Source organism: Leuciscus leuciscus (assembly GCF_965113295.1).
Source record: "Leuciscus leuciscus genome assembly, chromosome: 13".
Taxonomy (NCBI): Eukaryota; Metazoa; Chordata; class Actinopteri; order Cypriniformes; family Leuciscidae; genus Leuciscus; species Leuciscus leuciscus.
In genome coordinates, this window is record NC_138737.1 from 960,510 (window position 1) to 983,775 (window position 23,266).

A 23,266-nucleotide genomic window follows, 5' to 3' on the forward strand; every position below is an offset into this window, starting at 1 on the left:
TTATTTGAATAAAAAAATAAAATAAAATAAAAAGTACAAATAAGTCCCAGAGTTCAATATCACAAGCGTTCAATATTTAGGATTCAGACCTCTGTGAGTTTGGTGGTCACCCAGTTGGCGGTAGGGTTAGGGTTGACCCTAACCCTAACCCTAACCCTATATATAGAATGAAAGCACACACCCAAGCAGATTCGGAGCGGATCTTCTGTCGGATAACATCTCCAAAATGTTAAATACCCTTTGACTAGTAAGGCAAGGCAAGGCAAGGCAAGGCAAGGCAAGTTTATTTATATAGCACATTTCATACACAATGGCAATTCAAAGTGCTTTACATAGAAGAAATTAAAATAATGAAAAGAAATAAGAATAATTAAAACAGTTTAGAAAAATAAAATAAAATACAGTACTTTTAAAAAATAAAAAAGAATATTTATTATAGATCTTTCTTTCAAAGGATTCCCTTAAGACTTAAATCTTTCAACCTTCTTTTAACCTTCAATCTTCTTACGACTTCCATCTATCAACTTTCCTTTAACTTTCTTTTCTCCCTCATTTACTCACACGTTCTTTTCACTTTCTTTAGCACTTTAGCACTGCGTTCACATTCTTTCTCAGACGAAAACTTTAATATCGTCATTTAAATACTGTTCTACTTTCAAACCCACATTAATCACTTTCACATTATCACCTTCTGAGTGGGCATTTACAGTTTCGGGCTAAATGCCCTGCTGACATAGGAGAAATTAAAATAATTAAAAGAAATAAGAATAATTAAAACAGTTTAGAAAAATAGAGTAAAATACAGTACAGTACAAACAGTCGGACGAACAGCGGCACAGTGCTCATTCAGTAAATGCACAGCTAAACAGAAGTGTTTTGAGTCTGGATTTGAATGTGACCACTGTAGGAGCACATCTGATCTCTTCTGGAAGCTGGTTCCAGCTGTGGCTGGCATAATAGCTAAAAGCAGACTCACCATGCTTAGAGTGAACCCTTGGTATTTCTAGCTGATATGATCCTAATGATCTGAGTGATCTGTTGGGTTTATATTCAGTGAGCATATCTGCAATGTATTGAGGTCCTAGGCCATTGAATGATTTATATACCAGTAATAATACTTTGAAATCAATCCTAAATCTAACTGGGAGCCAGTGTAAAGACCTGAGGACTGGTGTGATATGTTCATATTTTCTGGTTCTGCTCAGAATCCTGGCGGCAGCGTTCTGTATGAGCTGCAACTGTCTTATGGTCTTTTTGGGAAGGCCAGTGAGGAGTCCATTACAATAATCCACCCTGCTGGTGATGAAAGCATGCACAAGTTTCTCTAAGTCTTGTCTGGAAACAAAGCATCTAATTCTTGCAATATTTTTCAGATGATAGTATGCTGATTTAGTTATTGCTTTGACATGACTACTGAAACTAAGGTCTGACTCTAGTGTCACACCAAGATTCCTGACTTGATGTTTAGTTGTTTTACCCCTAGAGTGAAGGTATGCGTTCACTTTGAGAACTTCATCTTTGTTTCCAAACGCAATAACTTCAGTTTTGTCTTTGTTTAATTGAAGAAAGTTTTGACACATCCAACTGTTGACTTCGTCAATGCATCGGCACAGGGAGTCAATGGGGCTGTAATCGTTAGGCGATAGGGCTAAGTACAGCTGTGTGTCGTCTGCATAGCTGTGGTAAGCAATTTGGTTATTTCTCATTATTTGGCTCATTGGGAGCATATACAGGTTGAACAGGAGTGGCGCAAGAATTGAGCCTTGAGGGACTCCGCATGTCATGGATGTCCACTCAGACTTATGGTCTCCTATACTCACATAATAACCTCTCCCATCTAAGTATGACCTGAACCATTTTAGGACTATCCCAGAAAGCCCCACCCAGTTTTCCAGCCTGTCCAGAAGTATGTTATGATCGACAGTGTCAAATGCAGCACTGAGGTCGAGTAGTACCAGCACTGATAATTTGCCTGAATCAGTATTTAAGCGAATATCGTTTATTATCTTTATGAGCGCTGTCTCTGTGCTGTGGTGCGGTCGGAAACCAGATTGAAAATTATCAAAGTATCCATTCGAGCTTAAGAATTTGTTCAGCTGATTGAAGACAACTTTTTCAATGATCTTGCCTATGAAAGGAAGATTTGAGATCGGTCTATAGTTGCTTAATATGGTCTTATCCAGATTGCTCTTTTTCAGGAGGGGCTTGACAACTGCAGTTTTCAGGGAGTTTGGAAAACTCCCAGAGAGAAGTGAGGCATTTACCACTTCTAGAAGATCTGCTTCTAAACTGTTTAGCACAATTTTGAAGAAAGATGTGGGAAGTGTGTCAAGGGCGCATGTTGATGTTTTAAGGTGCTGTACGGTTTCTTCCAAAATTTTGCCATCAATTTCTTTGAAGTCAGACATAGTAACTACTTTCTCAGGTGGTCTGATCTGTCTGACCTCAGTGCAACTCAAGGATGTGCTGATCACCTTTCTGATATTATTGATTTTCTCAGAGAAGAAAGAAGCAAACTCACTGCACTTGCTGTTTGAGAGCATTTCACTAGGAATCTGGCTTGGGGGGTTTGTCAGTCTCTCTACAGTAGCAAAAAGAGTGCGTGTGTTGTTTAAATTGCTGTTTATAATATTTGAGAAGAAAGTCTGTCTAGCTTTGCCTAGTTCCATATTGAAAGCATGCAGGCTGTCTTTGTAGATGTTATAATGGACTACAAGTTTTGTCTTCCGCCACATGCGCTCTGCTTTTCTGCATTGTCTTTTCATATGTTGCACTGCTGTTGAGTTTCTCCAAGGTGCTTTTTGTCTGCCACTCTTCTTCCTGACTTTAACAGGAGCAATATCATCAATTATATTTTTAACTTTTGAGTTAAAAGAATCAAGGAGAAAATCAACAGAGTCAGCAGATATGCTTGGTGTTAAGGATATAGCCTTCATAAATAGTACACTAGTGTTCTCATTTAAGCATCTCTTCTTGACAGACACAGATTTAGCTTCAGTGGCAGGAGAGATCAATATATCAAAGAAAATACAGAAATGATCAGACAGTGCTACATCCTTAATAAAAATCGATGAAATGTTTAGACCCTTACTGATAAGTAAATCTAGAGTGTGTCCATGATTGTGTGTGGGTCCATGTACATGCTGAGTCAGATCAAAAGTTTTTAAAACAGTTTTGATTTCTTTTGCCATATTGTTTTCTGCATTATCTATGTGAATGTTAAAATCTCCAGCAATGGCAAAACAGTCAAACTCTGAGGTAATTGTTGATAACAGTTCTGTAAAGTCCTCAGCAAAGGCTGGAGAATATTTTGGAGGCCTGTAAATAATGATAAGTAAAATGCGAGGAGCACCTTTTAACACAATACCCAGATATTCGAAAGACGGGTAATTCCCAAATGATATTTGCTTACATTGATAGATATCTTTAAAAAGAGCAGCTAGACCCCCACCTCTCTTAACAGCTCTGCAGACACTCATAAAAGTAAAGTTAGGAGGGGATGTTTCATTGAGGATTGTTGCACTGCAGCTGTATTCTAGCCAGGTTTCATTTAGAAACATAAAGTCCAGGTTGTTTGTGGTTATTAAGTCGTTGACTAGAAGTGATTTATTTTTAAGTGAGCGAATGTTTAAAAGTGCTAACTTAACAGTCTTACTTTTTGTCCCCACAGCAATCTTAGTTTGACATGTAATAGGCACCAGATTAGTTGGGTTTGCTGTACGGCTATTGAAGGCCTTAGACTTTCTATCTTGTAATAGAACAGCAATAGAGAAAGATACAGGCACACTGGGTTCCCGCTTGTTCTGTAAACATTTGAGAAAGTTACTGTTATCATAACAGGAACCCAAAACACATCACTGAGAGCTGGTATCAGTTGTTTTTGTTTCACCTCGAGCAGATGGAGGAGGGTGTGGGCCCTGGCGTTTTGGCCGAAGAGGCCGAAGAGCTCTCACAGGAGGAGGGGGCGGGCGAGCTCGGCGCGCAGGCTTCGGTGTTTGAGGTGCCTGACGATTTTTGGTTGGTATCTGGGGGCTTGCAGCAAAAGAGTGGGATAGTCTGGTTCCAGCATGCACTAATTCTTCCATTTTCTGTGAGAAGCACAGGAGTGGAGTCGCTGGCGAGAGTGAGAAAGTATCTGGTGAAAGGGGCTGTTGCTCAGGTGTTATAGGAGGCTGTGATATGCTGTCCTGGCTTCCCTGGCTGTTTTCCAGGAAGTCGTCCTTGGGTGCTGAATCTTGGAGCAGTTCTAATGTGTCTGTCTGTGGTGAGCTCTGTGGGCATGGCTCAGCTGAGATTGTGTCCGTGAGCAGAGGTTGTTGTGGCTCAGTGGTGTTATCATTGTCCTTGTGTGATATGTCAACCGCATGTCCATCTTGTTGCTGAAGTGAAGTCCCGTGTTCATTCATACTGTTTCCAGGTGTGTGTGTGTGTCGTTCAGATTGACACACACTGCAGAAGGATGATTGAGGGAGAAGTCGATATTGTCCTTTAACACTCTTGAACCAAGTTTGTTTGGGTGATGGCCATCCCGATGAAATAGTTGTCTCTGACTCCAGAAAAGATTGAAGTTGTCAATGAAGTTTACTCCTTTTATATTGCAGGTTTTTTGCAGCCATGTATTAATCCCAAGCAGCCGAGAAAACCTGTTTGTTCCTCTTGCTGGGAGTGGTCCACTGATGAATGTTTGAACTTTCAGTCTTTTAAGTGTTTCAAAAAGTTCATTGAAATCCTTCTTAAGGAGTTCTGACTGCTCTTTATGAATATCATTCTTCCCCACATGAATTATGAGTCGATTTGCAGTCTTATGTTTCATCAGAATGTTCTGAAGTTCCCTGTTTATATCAGAAGTTGTTGCTTGTGGAAGGCAGCATGTAGTTGTATCCCTGCTGCTAATGTTTCTGATTATGGAGTCCCCCACTATCAGAGTCCTGGGCTCGGCTGTGCTCTGAGCTGAGTGCCGCTGTCTGCTCGACCTTGAGCGCCAGTTAGCATCAGTGTTAGCTACTGGCTGATACAGTCTGTGTTCGATCACATTCATCACGTTTGGGGATTCCTCATTTACATTCATTAGTACTTCAAATCTGTTCTCAAGATGTATAGGTGTTGGTGGGAGACCAGTGTTTGCCATCCTTGTCAGAGCTGTATCTGGGGTAGAGGATGCTACTGCGGCAATATGTGGGGCTCGTGACAATCTGATGTCTCGAGTGCCTTTGGGTCTCGCTCCCTGTTTGTGCCATCGATTTGTAAGTCGATCGGCTTGTTTCTCTACCTGTCGAGGAACACTAGTTTCATGGGACTCACCGGCTATATGCTGAGGGTGTCCATGACGAAGCTCTGTTGTGTGTTCCGTCTGGTTTGGTGGTCCCGTAAATAACTTTGTTTCAAGAACTGCAATCCTTTGTAAAAGTCTGTGGCAGTTAGTGCAGCAAGTAGATTCCAGAAGAGGCATTTTCTCTCTTATCCTTGTAGGCAGTTGTGTTTTCCTTTCCCCGGAATGTAAGCTGGTCGGGTAGAAGAATTCTGCGTTTTTGTGGTAATCCAAACTTTGTCGTTTGAGCACTGTGCTGATTTGCTGAAGTTAAAATTAGGTGATAAAAGGAGCTAAAATATAAAAATATAGAAGATAAAATATAAAAGCGATAGAGCAAAGCGCGGAGCAGTAAGCAAGAGCGTCCGAACGGTAGCTGAGCTGAGCAGGAAGTAACCAAAAGTACAAATCATAGTCTCTGCTGCACCAATTCAACTGATATAAATACTAGTGTAGAACATTGCATAGAAACCGTGTCTATTCCTCGTTTAGTGAGATCAAATAATAAATCTACTGCAGGATCTAGGAAAAATCGAATTGTTATTAAAACAGAAAATGTTGCTATTGGTAAACAAAAACTATTTCTAAAGCTAGGTCTTCTAAACATTAGATCACTCACACCTAAGGCAGTTATTGTAAATGAAATAGTCACAGATAATAGCTTCGATGTACTTTGCCTTACTGAAACCTGGCTTAAACCAAATGATTATTTCGGTATTAATGAGTCTACTCCTCCTGGATACTGTTATAAGCATGAGCCCCGTCTGATTGGTCGTGGCGGAGGTGTTGCAACCATTTATAAAGATATTCTCAATGTTACTCAGAAAACGGGTTATACGTTTATTTCGTTTGAAGTACTTGTACTAAATGTTACGCTCTTAGATGTTAGAAAAACATCCCTATTATCTCTAGCCTTGGCTACCGTATATAGACCGCCAGGGCCTTACGCTGATTTCCTAAAAGAGTTTGCAAATTTTCTCTCAGACCTATTAGTCAATGTCGATAAAGCATTAATTGTTGGAGATTTTAACACACACGTAGATAATCCAAATGATGCGTTAGGAGCTGCGTTTACAGATTTATTAAATTCATTTGGGGTCAAGCAAAACGTCACTGGACCAACTCATCGTCTTAATCATACACTCGATTTAATTATATCACATGGAACCGATCCAACCGATATAGATATCATTCCACAAAGTGATGAAGTCACTGATCACTACATGGTAACTTGCATATTACGTACTGCTGTAATATGTCATGCGGCGTCGCGTTATCAACCAGGCAGAACAATCCTCCCATCCACCATAGATAATTTCTCAAATTGCTTATCTAATCTGTCTCAGCTGCCGCCTGAACCCAAACAAACAGATGAACTAGAAGAACTAACTAGCACTATGAGCACCATTCTCTCTAGAACATTGGATGTGGTTGCACCTATTAAATTAAAAAAGGTCAGAGAGAAAAATAAAGCACCATGGTATAACAATACTACGCATGTTTTAAAGAGAGAAACCCGTATTTTAGAGCGTAAATGGAAACAAACTAATTTAGAGGTCTTTAGAATCGCGTGGAAAGACAGTATGTCACGTTATAAAAAGGCCCTAAAAGTGGCCAGGGCTGAGCACCTCCGCAAACTAATAGAAAACAACCAAAACAATACAAGGTTTTTATTTAACACCGTGGCTAGACTAACAAATAAACAGACGTCACCCGAACAAAATATCCCGTTACAGTTCAGTAGTAATGATTTCATGAACTTCTTCACTGAGAAAATAGAAAGCATCAGAACCACAATTGTAAACGTTCAATCTTCAATCGCGCCTTATAATTCAGCTTCAATTATCACCCCGCAAGAACAATTACAGTGCTTTACAACTATAGAACAAAAAGAGTTAAATAAACTTATCACTTCATCTAAAACAACAACATGTTTATTAGATCCTATACCAACTAAACTACTGAAAGAAGTGTTACCTGTAGTGGAAGAGCCTCTCCTCAATATTATTAACTCGTCTTTATCTTTAGGTCATGTTCCAAGAACATTTAAACTGGCAGTTATAAAACCTCTCATTAAGAAACCACAATTAGATCATAATAATCTAGCAAATTATAGACCCATTTCAAATCTTCCATTTATGTCTAAAATATTAGAAAAAGTGGTGTCCGCTCAACTGGGCTCTTTCTTGCAAGAAAATGATATCTATGAAAAGTTTCAGTCTGGATTCAGACCGCATCATAGCACTGAAACTGCGCTCGTTAAAATCACAAATGATTTACTTTTAGCTTCTGACCAAGGCTGTATCTCAATACTAGTTTTACTTGATCTTAGTGCTGCGTTCGAAACTATAGATCATACATTTTATTTTTATTTTTTTATTTTATTTGCACAAAAAAAAAAAAAAAAAAAATACAACACCAAGGACATACTGTACTGATGCATATACAGTGCTGGAGAAGGCAAAAAAGCCAGTATGGCTTATCTAAAGCCTCCACCAAAGAAAGATAAAAATAACCAAAGAATGCAAACACAATTCAACTCATATAAACATTAGTAAAAGAAAAAAACATGTCATGATAATATTGATGATAAAACAACAAACACTTCCCAGTAAATGAAAATACAATAAAATAAAAAAATCAACCAAATGCACAAACTAGTTTATCAGCAGACCTCTTAAAACTCTTTTAAAACTCTCTACTGAGGTACATTGTCTCGCCACATGAGAAAATCTATTCCATATCTGTGCACCTTTAAATCTTATTGAAAATTGGCCTCTACATGTGGTAAAGTTTGGAGGATGGAGATCCATTACCTGCCTGGTATTATGAGCATGAACAGCTGAGTTTGCTTTAAAATATAACATGAACTGACTAGGAATCTTTCCTTCCGATGAAAATAATTTGTACATGAAAACACATATTTGGAAGGTAATAATGTCAAAAATTGAAAAAAACTCCAGTTTCTTAAATAACATAGCTGAAGATGTGTAGGAACCTGAACGAGCCGCTATCCTGACAAACAGTTTCTGGAGAATTAAAATTGTATGTAGCTTTGTAGGAAATGTGCTCCCCCACACCATGTTAGAATATGACAAATACGAATAAATTAAACAGTAATATAAGGTACGGAGACATTTTGGAGTAACAAGATGACTAATCCTCATTATGCCAATTGACTTGTTAATTTTGCCACAAACATAGTCTATGTGTCCTCTCCAACTCAAACCTTCATCAATAATAACTCCCAAAAATGTTGTTGTTGTTAACTGAAGCATCTCAGCAGGCCCAATTCTAATTTGCGCTAGTTCTACCAGAAAGGCGTAGGCCCCGTCCTTAGCGAGCAATGCGAGGGTAACGGAATCTGCAAATCCCGCCTGAAGATGAAGGCAGGGGCACAGCCGACCCCCTGGAGGTAAAGGAAGGGACCATCCTGGTGGTGGTGGGGAGGATGGAGGGAAAGGACCATCTTGGAGGTGGTTGGGGAGGATGGAGGTAATTGGCGCCGTCAGTATCTGCGAACTCAGACGAATGTAAGTACCATTCTTTTATACTGAGAGTGTTAACACATGATTGGTTAGAAGTGAGTTAATTCATGACGCGCTGATTGAGTCTCCCTGGCAGAACTTAACGCTAAGCTTACATTTCTTTGTTATATGGTTTTCTGCCACTGAAAACAACAAAATTACATTTCTTAATATTTAAAGATAATTTATTTAACGTGAACCAAGCAGTGTAAGCAACTAAGCCAACATTTGCATTTCTCATTAAAGTACTAAAATGTGAATGTGAAAGAACAAGGGTTGTATCATCCGCAAACATGATAGGGGAAAGCACATCCGAAACACTAAACATATCATTTATATAAATGAGGAACAACAGTGGTCCAAGAATAGACCCCTGTGGGACCCCACATTTTAGTTTAGCTTTATTGGAAAAATAACCCTTAAAAGAAACAAACTGTGCTCTATTTGAAACATAACTTGATAACCATTTATAGGTGATATCTTGGAAACCATATTTGTATAATTTAGCAAGAAGGATATTGTGATTTATTGTATCAAATGCTTTTGAAAAATCCAAAAATATACTGCAAGCAAACTCATTATTTTCAAGTGCAGAAATAACCTTATCAACAAGATGAAGTAGAGCCATATAAGTTGAATGATTTTTTCGAAAACCATACTGGTGGTTATAAAGAATCATATAGGAATCTAAATGAGAAATTATCCTTTTATGTATGATTTTTTCTAATATTTTAGAGAAACATGGCAAAATAGAAATGGGTCTATAATTAGTAAAACAACAAGGATCACCAGCTTTAAACACTAACATTACTCTTAGATCGACTACAAAATTATACTGGTGTTCAAGGACAAGCATTAAGGTGGTTCAAATCATACCTATCTGACCGCTACCATTTTGTCTATTTAAATGGAGAACTCCAGTAAATCCGATCATAACTCCAGTAAACTATGGAGTGCCGCAGGGATCTGTATTAGGCCCTCTGTTATTTTCCATATATATGATGCCACTTGGAAATATTATAAGGAAACATGGAATTGGTTTCCATTGTTATGCTGATGACACTCAAATATATATTTCATCACGGCCGGATGAAAACGCTAAATTTTCCAAATTGACAGAGTGTGTTAAAGATATAAAAGATTGGATGACGCGTAATTTTCTTTTATTAAATCCAGACAAGACAGAGGTAATACTTATCGGTTCAAAAAACCGCCCACAAAACCTCGCACAATACAACTTTAACATCATAGGATGTCCTGTTACTTTATCCTCTACAGTAAAAGACCTGGGTGTTATACTCGATTGCAACCTGTCTTTTGAAAATCATATTTCATATGTTACAAAAACAGCCTTTTTCCACCTTAGAAACATTGCTAAGCTACGTAATATGCTATCAGTTTCTGATGCAGAAAAGTTAGTTCATGCATTCATGACCTCGAGACTGGATTACTGTAATGCTTTATTAGCTGGTTGTCCTGCATCCTCAATAAACAAGCTACAGTTAGTCCAAAATGCCGCCGCTAGAGTTCTTACGAGATCAAGAAAATATGATCATATAACACCGATTTTATCATCACTGCATTGGTTACCTATAAAGCTCCGTATTAATTATAAGATCTTGCTACTGACTTATAAAGCCCTAAACGGCTTAGCTCCAGTCTATTTAACGGATCTTCTATCACCCTATAATCCATCGCGCTCTTTAAGATCACTAAATTCAAGGCTTTTGGTCATACCTAGGATATCCAGAACCACCAAAGGAGGGAGAGCATTTTCACATTTGGCTCCAAAACTCTGGAATAGTCTTCCTGATACTGTTCGTTGCTCAGACTCGCTCTCCCAGTTTAAAACTAGATTAAAGTCGCATCTCTTCAGCCAGGCATTCATATAATCCCACAGTTCAAACTACAATCCGGCCTCTAGCTCATAAATGCCAGAGGAGAACTGGCCCCCGACTGAGCCTGGGTTCTCCCAAGGTTTTTTTTTCTCCATTAGGTCACCTGATGGAGTTTTAGGACACCATTAGGTCACTTGATGGAGTTTTTCGGTTGCTTGCCACTGTTGCCTTTGGCTTGCTCAGTTGGGGATATTTTGGGGATATTTAATCTAATTTTATCAATCAATAAATTCCTCTTGAAACAAACTTTGTTGTATTATTTTAATTTAATACTGTGAAGCTGCTTTGATACAATCTGTATTGTGAAAAGCGTTATACAAATAAACTTGACTTGACTTGATTTGACTTACTACAGAAACTGGTTTCAGACCGGCTTTCGAATCAAAATTAACATTTCTGATTTAAAACAATTTCAAGGCATTTGGGCTTTAGGGAACCAAGCACATTTAATGATGACTAGTTCATTTATTCAGGAGTCAGGAGTCAATAAAGGGAAACAATTGACATTTATAAATTAATTGCTCCAACACACTTTAATGGTTCTTGAGTTGATTAAAAGGCTAATAATTATTCATAAATCATAAAAATATAAAATTATAAACAATCAAAATGAAACACTTACTAAAAGGATGAACTATTTCATTTGTTTATAAATACTAAACGTAAACAAACGTGTATTAAAATCTCAGGGAGACTTCAAGAACATATTTCTGCTCAAATTATTGCATTATGAAAACATCTCGCTGCAGTTCTAGGGTTCGAAACCTTGAGAAAGTGACAGGATTTCGAGACAATGACGACAGTAGCGATCCTCAATACAAATACAAAGGAAGTTTATTTGAATTTCTTTAAAAAAGTACAAATAAGTCCCATATGCACATTCAGTACTTGGGATACAGAACTCTGTGCGTTTGCCCGTCGCCTTTGTTGTGGTCGAGCCACTTGGCGCAGGGGAAGATGGTGGTCACCCAGTTGGCGGTGTTGGTGACCTCCACACACTCCAGGAACCAGCCGGATGACGTGCTGGAGTCGTCGTGCTCCACCCGGACCCGTAGGAGCTCTCCCAGATCCAGCATCTCCAGCAGGAACCGGTCCGTTCGGCCCCGCTCGAACAGGTTCCTGAACTTCTGCTTGAGGGCCCGTTTCCCAGAGTCCCCGTTGACGCCGTAGATCGTGATGAAGACGTTGGCGTCGGTGGCGGCTTCCTTCACGTCTCCCGTGATTACGATGATCTCGTATTTAACGGGAACCAAACTGCGGACTTTGCTGGCGAAACTCTCCACGGTTTTGCTGCACTCGAACGTCATGAACTCGTCTCTCTTGGCGGACAGGGGAATCCGGGCGTCACACGTGAAGTAGAACCTGCGGAGGATAACGCCGGGATCTGCTCAGTCACGCACAGTGTTGGGAACATTTAAATCAAATAATATGACTCATTTGAAATATTAAATAAATAAATAAATAAATTTAATATTTCAAATTAGTCATTATTATTTTATTAAAATGTTCCCATATATATCTATATCTATATAAATCATTTCATATATATATATATAGACCCTGGATCACGTCTCCAGTCTCGAGTCGCACGGGGATATCTGTGGCAATATCCAACTATACACTGTATGGGTCAAAATTATCAATTTTTCTTTTATGCCAAAAATCATTAGGATATGAAGTAAAGATCATGTTCCATGAAGACATTTTGTACATTTCCTACCGTAAATATATAAAACATGTATGTGTGTGAGTGAATGCTGCACAATCGCCAACATAAATGAACAACTTTAAAGGAGATTTTCTCAATGTTTCGATTTTTTTGCCTCAGATTCCAGATTTTCAATAGTTGTGTCTCGACCAAATATTGTCCCATCATAACAAACCACACATCAATGGAAAGTCTATTTATTCAGCTTTCAGATGATGTATAAATCTCAATTACAAAAAATTTACCCTTGTGACTGGTTTTGTGGTCCAGGGTCACATATATATATATATATATAAATATATGCCATTAAAAACAATATATGTATATATGCCAAAAAAAAAAAAAAAAAAAAAAAAAATGTATATATTAATGCACACGGATGAGTGTTGGGTGTAACTCATTACAAGTAACTTGAGTTACGTAATCAGATTACTTTTTCAAGTAACTAGTAAAGTAACGCATTACTTTTTCAATTTACAACAAAATATCTAAGTTACTTTTTCACATTTATTGACTGACAGCTCTCCTGTCCCCATGTTGAGGGAAATAAAGTGAGGAGGTGTGTGTGTGTGTGTTGTGTTCGCTGTGTAAACATGATGCTGATTTTAGTTCTAGACTACATGCATTTTCTCGTAAAGTAACTTTCCCCGACACACGGCACTGATTCAGAGGACCGTGGAGACGTGAACTCACTTGTTTCCCAGCTCTTTCTCTGTGATCACCACCTCCTGCACGTGCCAGAAACACTCGTTCTTCACCTTCTTCTCCTTCGTCAAATGACCCAAGCAAATCCCAACGATCTCTCCCACATTTTTAGAGGAAAACTCGAATGAATCCGTGGCACCACTGGAACAGAGTCAGATTATGATGCATTAGTAGTCATGCCTTCAGTAATTTACACTGACAAATAAAGTTTTTTTAGTTTTCCCCCTTTTTTATTTTTTATTCAGTGATGGAAACAAGCTTCCATTATATTTTGCAATGATGACTTTTTTAGTTTTAAAAAAGTTTTTAAGGCCGAATTGCAAAAGTGAGAAAAAAGTCAGAACTGTGAGATAAAAAGTCGCAATGATCTTTATGTTTTATACCGCTGATTCTGCTGAATTTCTGAACTACTGAATATCGCACCACATGACACTATTGTCTTCTGTACAGCAGCTTTACCACAGAAATTGAATTTTTCTCCTATTTAAAGAAGTTTGCATCATTTATTCTGTTACAATCTGAGTCAGGGGTTTCAAACTGGGTTCCGGGAAAAGTTTAGAGAAAAAGCAAGTATAAAAAAAATCTCAGAAAAAAAAGAAAAAAGAAAAAAAAAGTGCAAATAAATAAATAAAAATAAGATTGATACACCTAACTACAGTATTTTCACAGTATTAATTGGGTCTTTTTACATAAAAATATAAAGCTATGTTTTATATTTTTGGGGTCCGTGGCACATCTAAAAGCCCTGATCGGTGTTGTATAAAGAACTATAGAAATAAACCAGACCAGACTTAAACATACCGCAAAAACTTCTTCTTCTTTGAGTTCTCCATCATAAACTCTTTGGATCGTCCTTTCTTCCCCTCCAGAACGATCCACACGTTCTCCTTCGTCTCGGCGTCGTCAGAACCGGCTGTCGTGATCTCGATCTCATATTCTGGAGAGATGTGACAGTGTAAATTCACATGCACAGAACAAACACAACAAGGGTTACGACAACGCCATCTCACCACCAGTTCATACGAGCGATTAAAAGGTGGCGAACTCGTACGATTGGTCTAAACCCACGTGATGGGGAGGTTTGGGGGCGGGGCCGAATTCACACGAATTTGGAAACTCGTAAAATATATTCAGTACAGGCCAAAAGTTTGGACACATTACTATTTTTTATGTTTTTGAAAGAAGTTTCTTCTGCTCATCAAGCCTGCATTTATTTGATCAAAAATACGGATTTTTAAAAAAATATTTTGATATATTATTACAATTTAAAATAATTGGTTTTCAATTTATTATACTTTAAATTATCATTTATTTCTGTGATGCAAAGCTGAATTTTCAGGATCATTACTCCAGTCTATCACATGATCCTTTAGAAATCATTCTAATATTCTGATTTATTATGAGTGTTGGACACAGTTCTGCTGCCTAATATATTTGATGAATAAAAGGTTCAAAAGAACTGCATTTATTCAAAATAAAAAAATATCTTCTAATAATATAAATCTTCTTTACTATCACTTTTTTATCAATGTAACACATCCTTGCTGAATAAAAGTATTGATTTATTTCAAAAAAAGAAAGAAAAAAAAAGACTGACCCCAAATGACTGACCAGTAGTGGATATTGCTGTTACAGAAGATTTCTATTTTTAAAACATTTGCTTTTTATTCATCAAAGTATCCTAAAAAAGTATCACAGGTTATGAAAAAATATTAAGCAGCAGAACTGTTTCCAACTTTGATAATGAATCATCATATTAGAATGATTTCTAAAGGATCATGTGATAGACTGGAGTAATGATCCTGAAAATTCAGCTTTGCATCACAGAAATAAATGATCATTTAAAGTATAATAAATTGAAAACCAATTATTTTAAATTGTAATAATATATCACAATATTATTTAATTTTTTTCTGTATTTTTGATCAAATAAATGCAGGCTTGATGAGCAGAAGAAACTTCGTTCAAAAACATAAAAAATAGTAATGTGTCCAAACTTTTGGCCTGTGCTGTACGATTTAGCAAAAAGCGGTGCGAATTAGCCACCTCGTAAAACTGGTGAGATTGGGTTGGTTCCAAATGTCTAAAACACACTCTCTCTCTCTCTCTCTCTCTCTCTCTTACTGGTCTTTTCACTGAGATCCAGAATGTCATTATTGGCACATGCCAGTTCCCTCATGATCTGCCCGTCGTCTTCGCTCTTGGCCAGCCATCGGTCGCAGGGGAAGCGGAAGGTCTGATCGAGGAACTCGTCCTTCACATCGATGAACTCCAGGTGCCATCCGGGCGCCGGACCCTTGTTATCGTGCCAGACTCGAACCTTCGACAGCTCGCCCAGACTCAGGACGTCCAGGAATCGGAAAACGTCCACTTGTTTGCGCTCAAACTTGTTCCTGTTGCTGCTCTCCTTCAGTGCTAGTGTTCCCGTGTCTCCGTTTTCCCCGAACACGATCAGAAACACGTTGGCGTCGGTCCCAGCGGCTGCAGAAACACACAGGAAAACACTGTGTCACACTAATATAACAGAGCAGCATCTCATGATCTAGCTCATCTCATGATGTTTATGGTTATAATATCTCCACTGAATCTCACTGCTGTCTATGAGAGAGTCGACAGCACTGTATAGTTTGGGCATAAATTAAATGGAGTCCTTTTGGATTCTCCAAGTGTCATTTTTTGGAAATACGCCTAAATTTACCTGGAAAAAAGCTTGCAGAAAATACAGTTTTGTGAGAATCATCCTTCAATCTGATGGTCTTCTGGACTGAACATTGTAAATTATGCCATAATCAACATGCGAAACAAGATAAATGGTGTATGCTTAATAAGTGTGCAATCAATCGTGATTGTTTTTTTAAAAATATTTATTTTATATTTTTATTAGTTTTACAAAATGTGATCCTTTTTATTACTTATTGATTTTTTAATATGTCTATTTTTTATTAATTCTTTATTTAATTATTTGTTTTAGCTGTTCTAGTACATCAACTTATACTAAGTGAAAATAAGAAATTGCCTGGGCAACTAGCTGAAATAAAATAATATAAAATAATTAAATAAAAAATGTAATTTCAATCGCTTTCTTACTCATTTATCAATTTTATTCATCAATGACACAGTAAAATTAATGGTAACACTTTAATATAAGGTTCCATAACTTTTCATATCTTTGTTAGTTACGTAATAACAACACAACTGTCGATTGTTAGATCATGTCAGCTCAGATCCATTCAATAATATCAACATCGGCAACCTTTTTATTTTGATAATGTATTCGTAAATGTTGAAATGGACATTACCAGTTCATTAACAAACATATTTAACTAATGTTGAACAATGGAACCTGATTGTACAGTGTTATATTAATATCATAATGGTTGTTTGTAATATTAGTAATGTTTTCTGCTTCATATGGAAGTTTGTTTCCACCATGGAATAAAAAATAAAAAGGTAATTCTGTCTTTTGAATCCTTTTTTTTCTCGCAATTTAAAATGTGAGAATTGTGAGATAAAAAGTTGCAATTGCCTTTTTAATTTCTTTAATTCTGTGAGTGAAACAAGCTTAGGAACCAGTCGGTCCCGCATGCGTCGTGTGAACTCCACCTACCAGTAACGTCACTGGTTTTAACCTGAATGATGTAAGTGGTTCTCTCCACCATCTCCTCGTCGTCCACCACGGCCGGGAGTTCACACACCTTCGTCCTCTTGGGGCCTTTGGTCTTGGAGAGCCATTCCTCGTACGTGAAGACATACACCTCCTCCGTGGTAAGGTTTCTCATGATCATCTGGGTCATGTGACAGGAACCAGAGGGATTACAGGTGTAGTCTTTTATGTCACTTTGTTGTGATTAACCTGATTAAAAAGACTCACAGATTTGGGCCTTGTCCACACTAATACGCTTTAGTTTGAAAAGGCATGTTTTTCTCTCCGTTCTGTCCTTCCGTCACACTGAGTTTATATTAATGAAAACGCACCTCAGTTTTGAGAGTCCACACTATAACTCGACCAGTTTTTGTGTTGTAGTGTGGACTCTCAAAACTGAGGTATTTAAAACGATGATGTAAGTTTAGTCATGTGACACAATAGATATTCGTGTTTATAGCGGTATAGTGTCTGTTATGTGCTGTTCACTTTCACACTGTTGCTAAAATATGTTACTTCACACACTCTTCATATCACAGTCCTGCACAGATGACAGAATGTACTCACATTTGCTGTAGCGTTTTAGACCAAATATACAGGTGAAACTCGAAAAATTAGAATATTGTGCAAAAGTTCATGTATTTCAGTAATTCAACTTAAAAGGTGAAACTAATATATTATATAGACTCATTACATGCAAAGTGAGATATTTCAAGCCTTTATCTGTTATAACTTTGATGATTATGGCTTACAGCTTATGCAAACCCTAAATTCAAAATCTCAGAAATAGATTAAATTAAATAAAAAATTTTTAAAAATGTAAATAAAAAAATAGTTTATCTAAATAAAATGATCCTGTCAGAAGAATTGCGCAATATTGATTTTTCCATCTGTATAATCTCAGTGAGCTTCTGTGAGGGTTTACACATGCGCAGTAAAGGGGAATAAAGGCCTGAGACGCTAGTGTGGACGGAGAGCGTTTTTAAGCGAAAACGCCGTTTTCAAATGTATGGGGATTAATGTAGACGAAGCCTTGGATGCGAGCGTCTTGAGTTTCATTGGATGCTCGTATCACAGACTGACCTTGTCAAGGAACCAATCAGGACGGCTCCCTGTCCCGTCGATGCGGACTCGAAGCTTTTTCAGGGGCGCGATGTCATCGATCTCCAGGTTAAATGTGTCTTCCTGTCCTCTTTCAAACCTACGAGAGACACACATGACCTGTGTTTAAAAGACAACTAAAGAGCTTACAAGTGTTTAGAACGACAATTAACATTCAGTAATATTATCAATGTAATGCACTGACACTCTCAGATGAGAACAAAAAAATGTCATAATTGATGAACTTTGCAACAATGACACTGTTATTGAACAGAATCGAATTTTTCATAATTTAGTAACTTTGCAACATTGACCCTGTTATTGAACAGAATTGAATTTGTTTCATAATTGATGAATTTTGCAACATTTACACTGTTATTAAACTGAATTGATTTTTTTTATAATTTATTAATTTGACAATATTGACAGTGTTATTGAACTGAATTGATTCAACATTGAACTGAACTGAATTTGTTTCATAATTGATGAATTTTGTAATATTTACACTGTTATTGAACTGAATTGAATTTTTCATAATTGATGAACTTTGCAACACCGAACCTGTTATTGAACTGAATTTAAATAGTTTCATAATTGATGAATTTTGCAACATTGACCCTATAATTGAACTGAATTGAATGGGTACCTGTCCTCATTTTTCATAAGGAGCATCTCCTCCGTGCTCCCATTGGCCCCGAACACAGTTATGAAAATGTTGGTGTCTGTTCCAGCGTTCTGAGTGTCACCCGTGACGACCGTCACTTCATAAACCACCTGAAGAACATCGAGAACATGAGACGTGACAGACCTGCAATCTTCACAAAGAGATCACTTCACCTTTCCCGTTCTGCACACACACACACACACACACACACACACACACACACACACACACACACACACACACACACACACACACACATTCACCAGAGTGACGACCACATTCTACAAGCGAATCAACTCTTGAAAAAGGCAGCAAGTGACAATTTACAAAAATGAAATGCATTGTTTATGGAGCCGATCTGAACGACTAGCTGTTAACTCTTTCCCTGCCATTGACGGAATTTTCCGCCGATCCGTGTTTTCACTGTTATACAGTAGGTGGCGCTGTTACGCATCTTCTGAAAGAGTACAGAATATCCGGATCAAAACACAGGTGAAGGAGGAGCAGAAACAAGCGATAGGAGCATGTAAAATAACGTGATCATCAAATATTAAACTGCATAAATCAAAACTGCGTTACTGAATGCAGAGTCGATCTACTCCACCTGTGTTTGATCATCGTTCTGATTCCCATCCGGACGAAATCTTGGACAAAAATAAAAAATTCTCAGCTTTTTGCTCTAAATGTTTTTTTATGAAACCACATTCAAGTGTTGATAAAGAAGAATGCATGAAGCTAGAATAATGTTTTTGTTGTTGTTTTGTTGTTGTTCTTTCTTTTGATATATTTTGCATGTTCAGATATTCATACAACAAAATATTCCATAAAAGTGTTCAAAAATGCTGCCACTCGCTGACAACTTAATTTTTTGTGTGAAAATTCTGGCAGGGAAAGAGTTAATGACGCATTTAAACCTATTTTTTACAGTCTATGATTTAAACGCTTTTTTGAATGTGCAAGAAACAACTTTATTTTAATTTTTGTTTTATTAATATTTTGAAATAGCTTTTACCTTTATATTTTTAGTTTCCATGTTAATTTTAATAAAAAAAATTGTAATTTCATTATGTGCTTTTGACATTTTATTCTTTTTTTTTTAAATAATTTTTATTTCCGTTTTAGTTTCATTGATTTATTTCCAGTTAACAATTTTAGAGCTTCAACTTAAACTTATTTCAATTTATTGGCAAGGCAACATTTATAATTGATTAATATTTATATTTTATGTTATTTCAGCTTTTATTAAATGAACAGAAATGTTTTAATAGTTTTATTTTTAATTAATGATAATAATTGTGTTGCCAGATCTTGCTACAAAAAAAGCAAAAAAGAACAAGCCCATAATAAGCCAAAATAAATTCAAATGCTCTATATATAACTCTATAAACTTGATTGTTTTATGAGTGTTTTGGACTTGGCTCATAATGACGGTGCTTTAGTTAAAGTTGCAGAGTCACGCAATTCTCACTTTATATCTCACAATTCTGACTTTATATCTCCCAAATGTATGTTATAAAGTCAGAATTGCCAGATATAATGTCGCAATTGTAAGATAAAAAGTCGCAATTATCTTTTAAAATGTTTTATTCTGTGGCGGAAATGAGTTTGCAGAATCGCTGCAGAATCAAAAATAGCACATGGCAAAAGCACAGAATACCAGGACGTTGCTATGGTTACAGCGGTGTCAATCATCCCAATTTCTGGAGCGAGACGGAACGATCATTTAAACGTCCATCCTTAAACGCGGTCGTCACTCCTGAAACTGCGTCTGCGACCCCGAGAGTCACACACACACTTCACGGGCGCCTGAACCTTTCGGATGATGCTGATGGTTGTGGCGTCCAGTATGTTGAAGACTCGGGCCGTCAGACCGTCTCCTCTGTCTTTGGCCAGCCAGGACTTGCACAGAAAGTTGTACTGAATCCCTTTTGTGGGAACGGCCACCGAGAGCTCATCCACCAGCCAGCAGCTTTCCGGAGTCGCTCCGTTGTGGCCCAGCTGAAAACGGGAACACAGAAAGATCCGACAAATCTCCTTTATTTGCTCACGATGTAAATCAGGTCATTCAAACACGCTCTTCTACAGCACTTGAGGAAGTTCTGCAGCCATGATCACTAGATGATATTTGGGGTTTATTTACAGAAATTAATACTTTTATTCATCAATTAAATTGATCAAAAGTGACATTTATAATGTTACAAAAGATTCTATTTCAAATAAACACTGCTCTTCTGAACTTTCTATTAAAATAAAATGTATGACGTTTCTACAGAAACATGAACATTGATAATAATCATAAATGTTTCTTGAGCATCAAATCATCATATTAGAGTGATTTGTGAAGGATCATGTGACACTGAAGACTGGAGTAATGATGCTGAAAATTCAGCTTTGATCACAGGATATAAATTACATAAATTACATTTTACTTTATAAATCACATAGAATTTTGCAACATTGACCTTGTTATTAAACTGAATTGAATTTGTTTCGTAATTGATGTATTTTGCAACATTGACCCTGTTATTGAACTTTTGCAAAATTCATCAATTATGAAATAAATTCAATTCAGTTCAATAACAGGTTCAATGAATTGAATTTGTTTCATAACTGATTAACTTTTCAACACTGACCCTGTTATTGCACTGAATTGAATTTTTCATAATTGATTAACTTTTCAACACTGACCCTGTTATTGAACAGAATTGAATTTGTTTCATAATTGATTAATTTTGCAACATTGACCGTTATTGCACTGAATTTGTTTGATAATTGATGAATTTTGCAACATTGACCCTGTTATTGAACAGAATTGAATTTGTTTGATAATTGATGAATTTTGCTAAATTGACCCTGTTATTGAACTGAATTTGTTTGATAATTGATGCACTTTTCAACATTGACCCTGTTATTGAACAGAATTGAATTTGTTTCATAATTGATGCACTTTTCACATTGACCCTTATTGCACTGAATTTGTTTGATAATTGATGAATTTTGCAACATTTACGCTGTTATTTTCCTGTTGAAGCTACTTTGAATCCTCCTGTATTGTATAAAGCGCTGTAGAAATAACTTGTAATATTGATAAGAAAACAGCTGTTTTACATTGCAATAATATTTCACTGTTTTCCCTGTATTTCAGATCATCATAATAACGCTATTGTGACCGAGTCTCACCTCGACTCTCTTGATCTCGCCCACGTCGAGTCCGTAGCTCATGAAATGCTCCATTCCTCCGCTGGCGAAGCACTTCTTCCCGTCGGGCAGATCCAGCCAGATCCGCTCCGTCTCCAGATCGCTGGGTCCCATGATGATCACGTAGACCCGACTGCTGGTGCTGGCGTCGCGATCGGCTCCCGTCGACACCGTGAAGTGGTACGGGATCACTGTCGAAACAACAACACACAGCGTCTGAGACAAGGATGAAGATTTCATTTGGACATTGGTGGGGACATAAAAGCAGAAGAAAAAACTTTATTTAGGGATTGACATTAAAGGTGACATATTATGCAAGATGATCTTATATTTCACAAGATGTGATATAAATCTATGGTGTCCTCAGAATGTGTCTGGGAAATATCAGCTCAAAATACCAGATCATTTATTACAGCTTGTCAAATTTGCCCCTTTTAGGGTTGAAAAAAGAACATTGAATTTGTTTCATAATTGATGAATTTTGCAACACTGAACCTGTTATTGAACTGAATTTAATTTGTTAATCAGTTCTGTAATGTTAAAGGTAAAGATGACAAGGAGGCAGTCTAACAGAGATTTAACTTTACCTTTACTGTGTTGTTTCAAACACTTACTTTACTTGAAAGAACGCAGATTTCTTACGCATTTACTTCTCTGGGAATGTCAATGGTACAGATATGACCCATTTCAGATGTCTCCAAAATTACAACAACATTGGTTACATATAAATATATACAGGGTCTGAAATTGACACACGCCAAATGCGGGTAACAATCAATTGTGGCGGGTAACGCTGTCAAATCACGAGACAATTCGGCGTGTTACTTATTATGTTTACTCACTTTGCTGGAGAAGTTCGTTTAAGACAAATCTACACAGATTTAGCGCAAATACTCGTGAGTCATTATGATATATTAAATACAGCGTATTGCGCAGAATCTGCTCATATCTGGCTAACTTTAACCCACGTCATACGCAACAAATAGTGGTGCGCTTGTTCATTTGCATGCACTGAATATATGCATGCAATAGTGAAGATTAAGAAGCATTTGGTTAACAGAAAAGATATTGTTATTTTAACATCCTACATTTTTTGATGTTCTTTGTACTGTATTGATCCGTCCACCTAAAACACTTTTTGGTGAAAAAAAAAAGGATGAGGATGAAAGAAGGGAGGAGATGCTGGATGACAGGATTTTGTTTGAATAAGAAATGAATGTATGAAATCGGGTGAAAGAGACATTTAGCCGTCTAGCCCCATAGACTCCCATTCATGTTGCACTCATGGGTGATCGCCCCCAGTGGAACTCTGGTGGAACTACAAGCCAAATTCGGTACAATAGGACTTAATAAAGAGTGGCCAGGCTCTCCGTAGACGGATCTATATCTATATCTATATCTATCTCTCTCTCTCTCTCTCTCTCTCTCTATATATATATATATATATATATATATATATATATATATAGGCTAAGCTGTGATGTAGTTTTTCTTTTGGCTAGTAGAAGTTCTGA

General features: G+C 37.2%; 1 protein-coding gene across 1 annotated transcript in view; it reads right to left on the bottom strand.

Annotated features, from left to right (window-relative positions):
- Positions 1-11,541: 11,541 nt before the first annotated feature.
- Positions 11,542-23,266, bottom strand: part of loxhd1b (lipoxygenase homology PLAT domains 1b) — a 65,785-nt gene continuing 54,060 nt past the window's right edge. The window contains exons 33-41 of the mRNA XM_082188852.1: positions 21,735-21,943; positions 20,367-20,552; positions 18,537-18,664; positions 17,873-17,990; positions 16,754-16,931; positions 15,271-15,627; positions 13,948-14,083; positions 13,135-13,287; positions 11,542-12,095 (exon numbers count right to left, since the gene is read on the bottom strand). Coding sequence (XP_082044978.1) covers positions 11,615-12,095; positions 13,135-13,287; positions 13,948-14,083; positions 15,271-15,627; positions 16,754-16,931; positions 17,873-17,990; positions 18,537-18,664; positions 20,367-20,552; positions 21,735-21,943 — 1,946 coding nt within the window. The 3' untranslated portion in view covers positions 11,542-11,614. The remainder of the gene's footprint in view (positions 12,096-13,134; positions 13,288-13,947; positions 14,084-15,270; positions 15,628-16,753; positions 16,932-17,872; positions 17,991-18,536; positions 18,665-20,366; positions 20,553-21,734; positions 21,944-23,266) is intronic.